We start from the raw sequence: 6143 nt of genomic DNA, 5'->3' as shown, positions 1-6143 counted from the left end.
CCCCTCTGCCACCTCTTACCACCCCTCCATTAGATCTGGCCCTGGCCCAGGCCCGTCAGTTTTAACTTGGACCCCCGATGGCGCCAGTGTGACCAGTGGGGACTCCCATCCTGGACATGAGGAGCCTGGGGCCTCTCAGGCCTGGCTCTTCAGCCACGGATGAACTGAGATGTGCCAGCCCCATGGAGGCCTTGCTTTCTTCCTTCCCCCACTGTGTGACCTTCCCCAGGTTTCCACTTATGAGACAGTGGGCCTGGGCCCCACAGCAGGGGGTGCTCAGGCTCAGGTGCCTCCCCACCCCCAGACAGCCCCTCGGCCCCAGTGAATGTCACTGTCAGGCACCTCAAGGCCAACTCTGCGGTGGTGAGCTGGGATGTCCTGGAGGATGAGGTTGTCATCGGATTTGCCATCTCTCAGCAGGTAACCCTAACCCTCGAGGGTCTGGGAGGCAAGGACACATCAAGATAGTAGCAGGGGATGGGGAGGAGGGGGTACAGAAATAGAAAGGAAAGGGAACAAGGAGGAAGAGGGACAGGCAGAAGAATGGCACGCATGGCTTGGAACGGGGACCCCAGAGGGGAACGGATCAGTGAGGAGGGCTCAGGGGCCTTTGACTGGAATCTGGGAATCGAGAGCCTCGTTTGATATTAAACACAAGACCGGGGTTAGGGACCCGGCTCAAGTTCTGGAGAGATAGTCTTGGGCAACTTCTCTAACCTCTCGGCACCCAGTCTCCTTATCTGGAAAACAGAGATAACGATAGCTCCCTGCCGGAGGTGAGGAAGCTTCTGTGTATAAAGACTTTCTTTATAAAAGCACGGTAGCCGGGTAACCCCTTGTCACCGCCAGAGAGGTGGGCAGAGTGGGGTCGGCGGCGGGGCGCTGACAGCAGCGGGCCTGGCATTTGCGTTGGCAGAAGAAGGACGTGCGGATGCTGCGTTTCATCCAGGAGGTGAACACCACCACCCGCTCGTGCGCCCTCTGGGACCTGGAGGAGGACACTGAGTACATTGTGCACGTGCAGGCCATCTCCATTCAGGGCCAGAGTCCAGCCAGCGAGCCAGTGCTCTTCAAGACCCCACGCGAGGCGGAGAAGATGGCGGCCAAGAACNTGTCTCTCTCTCTCTCCTAGAAATAAATAAAAATATTAAAAAAAAAAAAAAAGCAGTACCTGAGAGAGAAGGTCACCCCGGTCCCCGAAACACTGGGGGTGTCTCCTCTCAGCTTCGGGTCAAGGCCCTGTTGCTGCTGCCCCAAGTAGCCATCGGCGAGTTCTCGAATCTCTTTTTGTTAGATGTCTGGGCACCGACAGAAATAAGCACTTAAGGTCCTGGGACTGGCCCTAGAGGGGTGGCTGGGAATGAACGGAGCCTCGGACCTAGTGTCCCCCTCTCCACAGATGAGGTGACCATGAAGGAGATGGGGAGAAGCCAACAGCTGCGAACCGGCGAGGTGCTGATCATCGTGGTGGTCCTGTTCATGTGGGCCGGTGAGTCTACCTCCGCGCTCTGTCTAACTCACTCGGCCTCAGGGGAATGAAGGCCCCTGGCCAGACCCCTTCTCTCACTGCAGCTTGGAGGCAGCTGAGAGAGAACGTGAGAAGCCCGAAGTCCTGCTCTGGGGGCCAGATCTGACTTCTCACAAAGAACGTAGTAGGTTGAGAGCTGCCTTGGAGGACTGGTTATGTGAGCGCTTGCCCTTCTCTCCCTCAGTTCAGCCACCTGGGGTGGTCGCACCCACAGCCCCTTTGCCTGCTGGCCACGGCTGCAGCAGCCATGCCTCCTTCTGGGTCCCTGGGCCTCCAGCTGCTTCAGGCTTGGGCCACCTTCGTAACACACTTGTCCGTCTAGACCCAGTTCGGAGATGGCCTCCATAAAATCTCCCAGTCCATCCATGAGAATGGCCGTCTTGCATGCGCTCCCACAATGCACTGCTTGTCCCTCTCTTTAGCTTTTCTTAGACGAGGTAGTTGGGCTCATGTCTCTCCCTTTTCCCACTCGTCTGTGAGCTACCTGAGGATAAAGAAAAACGTCATCTTGGTACTTAGCCAGCATTTTCTGAACGGCCACCCAGTTTCAGATAGTAGCACTACGGTCGTGACGAAGGAGAGCCCTGGGCTTGCAGGGAACCGGGTCTGGGAGGAGCCAAGCCCATACTTAACTGGAATTCAGCGTGATGAGTGCCATCACCTGAGGGCAGAGGAGAGGGAGTTAATTCTGGGGCTAGGAGTAGAAATCAGGAAGAACACAGAGAGGAGGAAACGTGGGGATTGAGCTTTGCAGGATGAATAGGAGTTCACCAGGAAGCCAAAAAAAAGGAACAGTGTTCTGATGACGGCGTGTAGAAGAAACAAATTAAGTTCAGTCTGGCTCAGTGCAGCTGTGGCCCAAGAGAGAAGGTAGAAGGGGGACAGTGAAGGATGGTGAGGCTGGAGTTTTGAGGGTGTGGAACACCGTGCCAAATCTGCGTTAGCTTGGGGGTTGAGAGGGCAGGCTGGATTGTAGAAGTGTTTGGGAAAAAAAGTTCTGTAGGCACATCAAAGAACAGGCTCTTGTAGGGCGCCTGGGTGGCGATTAAGTGTCAGACTCTTGATTTCGGGTCGGGTCATGATGTCTCAGTTCACGAGATTGAGCCCCTGTGTCGGCCTCTGCGCTGACAGCTTGGAGCCTCCTTGGGATTCTCTCTCTCTTTCTCTCTCTGCCCCTTCTCCCCTGCTTTCTCTCTCTCTTTCTCTCTCTCTCTCAAAATACATGAATAAGAACTTAAGAAAACCAGGCACTTGTAGGAAAAAGGCAAAACGAAAAGATTATACAAAAGAGGTTTATGGTGCGTTATTAGACTGGGCACCGACAGTACTTAGATACCCATAAAAACATGGTGAACTAACCCAAGATTGTGATGTGATTCTGTTAGGATCGTGGGGAAGGAAGCGGGGTATCTGCCATGGTGGGAAGGCCAAAGATAGTATCTAAAACAGATCAAGAAATAGCACTATAAATAAAGCACAGAGGTAAAAATGGAGAAGACACCTACCAGCGCTGGAGTCAGCTGCCTTAATAGTATCTGACTTTCAAAATCTATGACGTTCACGTCTTATTAGTTTGCTAACAGTGAACAGCTAGCGGAGCGCAGGCCCTGGAGCACACACCCCGGCTTCCCCCCCCCACGGGCCCTGGAGTAGGCGCTCTGCATCGCCGTCCTCACTGGTAACCTGGGGAGGGCCATTACAGGTACCCTCCTGGCGCTGTGAGGACTTGGTGGCATCGGCCATGTCAAGTGCATCGCACAGGGCCTGACACACGTTCAGCGAGTGTTACTGTTTCTATTGCCCCTAAGGGGAAAGGGGGAGCTGTCAGAGGTTTAACAGGGGGAAGGTGGGAGACGGGATCAGGTGCGTGTCGTGGGACGATCAGCCCAGCGGTAGCAAAGGGGGTGGCTTAGTGGGGGACAGGTGGACACAGGGGCCGAGGTAAGCCGCCGCAGTGGTGCCGGGGGGAGGCCATCGGAGCTCAGTATCTACCGGGCTCAGCGGGTGCCAGTGGGAATGAAGCAGGCAGGCGGGCCTCGAGCTCCGGCCTCTCACTCACTGCTCTCCCTTGTCCCCCCACCCGCCACCCCCAGGCGTCATCGCCCTCTTCTGCCGCCAGTACGACATTATCAAGGACAATGAACCCAATAACAACAAGGAGAAAACCAAGAGCGCGTCGGAAACCAGCACACCAGAGCACCAAGGCGGAGGTCTTCTCCGCAGCAAGGTGAGAGCGGGTCTTGGGCCGGGGTGGGCGGCCCCTGGGCTCAGCTCGGGTCCCCGCGTGGCTGCAGCTGGGCGGGGCCACGCTTGGCCGCTGCCTGTGTGACACACGGGACACAGCAAGGTGATCTTGGGACCTTCTCCAGGGGCCCGTGGGTTCACCAAGCGCGGTGACTGGGGAGGGCAGAGCTCTTGGTTGGTGTGGGACGGCGCGAGTAGGGCGTTCTAGGCCCATCCCCCCCCTGCTGGGCCCTGTGACCTTGAGCAGGCCCTTCAGCTCTTTGTGCCTTCGTTTCCTCTTCTGCGAAACAGATCTGAAAACCTTTTCAGTGCTCGCTCTGAGCAGCTCAGAAGAGACGGTGGAGAAGTGAAAAATGTCACGGCTCTGACGATGATTATCCAACAAACATCTGGCCCTCTCCACATGTCCTCCTCCCTCCGTCTCCGCACACCCCCTGGCTTGCTGTCCTCTCTCTCGGCTTCTCTCTTTCTGGCGCGTTTTCCTGAAGCCTCTTATTAACCCCCATCTCCAGAAGCACCTCAACAATGCCAGTGGCGGAGGCCGCGGTCAGAGGCAGGCCTGGAGGAATGCGCGAGAACCGGCCGGCGGGATGGCCCTGCCAGGGGGGTGGACAGGGGGCCGAGGGCCCAGCCCCCAGTCTTGGCCACTAAGGGAGTGAGGCCGAAGGCTGGGTTTGCGAAGGCAGAGAGACGAGGCACACGGGCAGGGCCACTCCTTTCCTTCCACGTGGGACGAGAGCCTGGCTTTTAGGCTGCAGCCCTTCCGTCTCGTGCCCTCTCCCTAGTTCCAACCTTGCAAGAAGTCTGTTCAATTAGCCCTGGCTGCTTCTCTCGTTTTTCTCCTCCCAGTTTCCAAACAAGCCCTCGGTGAACATCATCGAAGCATGACTGCCTGTCTGCAGGGAGAAGGATTTCATTTTTCTTCTCTGCCCGTCCCCGGGGTCCGTGGGCCCCGGGGACGGAGAGGACTGCGGAGTGCGGGGGGAGGCACGCTCTTCCCCATCCTAGTCTGGTGAAGCAAGCCGAACTACGAACCCAAATTCTGCAAAAAATAAACAAGCCACAAAACTAAAAGGCCTGGCCCCATTCTGGAAAAGGCAAAGCTGCATGAGACACAGCCTTCTCTCTGCCTCCTCGCCTCTCCCGGACTGGCTTCCTCTTTGAGACAATGCACAGAGCCCCTGGGAGATGACAGGCACCCAGACGTACTCCAGCTGTGTCTTGCAGACTGAGAGCCTTCAGGAAAGCCACGGGGCAGGGGCGTGGCTGCCAGCACGCCCTTCCTGGATCCAGCCCTCAAGGACTTGCGGTGTGATGCACAACTTGGCGAGCGTGTTAAGATGTTCTGTTTGGTCTCTTTGGAAAACGTGACTGAAGGGCTTCACTCGAGAGGGCAGAGGAATTCCCCGAGCTCGTCGCCCACAGCCTCTGTCTTCTCTGGCCCTTGTTTTGACCATTGACGTAATTAGTGTGCAGTCTTCAGAAGATGAGGTAGGAAGAGAGACGTGGACAGTACTGGCCCCGTTTCTGTAGGAAGAGTCTCTTGGAATTGTAACGATGCTGGCTTACACGACTGTGAAGGTGTGTCCACATGGGACATCCTGGGGGCTGCCAAATCACCCACTCTGGAGTGGAAGCTGCTAGAAGGCAGGCCTGAGCCATTTTACCACGGACAGTCCGAGCAGCCCTGGCCCCTGGGGTCTCCATATCTCACCATCTCATCCAGGGTTCTGTGAAAGCTCCCCAGGGTCCTCCTGTCCTTCCCTAGAGCCTGAGTGGTGTGAGGTGACAGGTCTCTCTCTCTCTCCACTGCCCCTTTCTGGCAAACAAAACAAAACAAAACAAAAATGGTGCTTGATAAGGGAAGGCAGACTCTTCCCTAGGACTGACAAGTTACGGCTGCTGGAGGCCTGCGGGGGAAGAGATGGGCCTCTGCGTCTTCCGTTGGTGGCTCAGGACGGGCATGTGGGAGGACCACACCTAGCACAAGCCTGGCACACAGTAGGCGCTCAGTGAATACCTGTTGAACTGAATGGTCAGAGCGGGGGCCCCGGAGCCAGAGGGCTGAAAGCCATCACCCAATGACCGCCCCTGCCGTCCGGTCTACAAGAGCTCTCGGGGCTCGGCCGGCCACCGCTCTGCTTCGCCCTGGTGTGGCCGCACAGGGAGGAGGAGAGACAGGGTGAAAGGCAGATGTCAGCGCTACTAAGGGCTTCCTCTTGGGAGGGCAGGAGTCTCCACTCATTGTCTTGTGACTTCCATCCCTGCTGAATGGGGCTGCAAGGCCAAGGCTGCTTAGGGGAGAGGCCCTTACCTCTGATCCAGTTAGAGCAATAACCTCTTTTTAAATGTAAAATAAAAGACAAATGAA

General features: G+C 56.6%; 1 protein-coding gene across 1 annotated transcript; it reads left to right on the top strand.

Annotated features, from left to right (window-relative positions):
• Positions 1-253: 253 nt before the first annotated feature.
• On the top strand, positions 254-6143 carry FNDC5 (fibronectin type III domain containing 5). Its single transcript, XM_077769468.1, has 5 exons — positions 254-420; positions 917-1113; positions 1383-1489; positions 3622-3755; positions 4622-6143. The coding sequence occupies exons 2-5, from the start codon at positions 932-934 to the stop codon at positions 4658-4660; spliced, it is 462 nt and encodes a 153-aa protein (XP_077625594.1). The 5' UTR covers positions 254-420; positions 917-931; the 3' UTR covers positions 4661-6143.

The sequence above is a fragment of the Crocuta crocuta genome, unplaced genomic scaffold, assembly GCF_008692635.1.
Source record: "Crocuta crocuta isolate KB4526 unplaced genomic scaffold, BGI_CrCroc_1.0 scaffold351, whole genome shotgun sequence".
Taxonomy (NCBI): Eukaryota; Metazoa; Chordata; class Mammalia; order Carnivora; family Hyaenidae; genus Crocuta; species Crocuta crocuta.
This window is presented reverse-complemented; position numbering and strand designations above follow the sequence as displayed.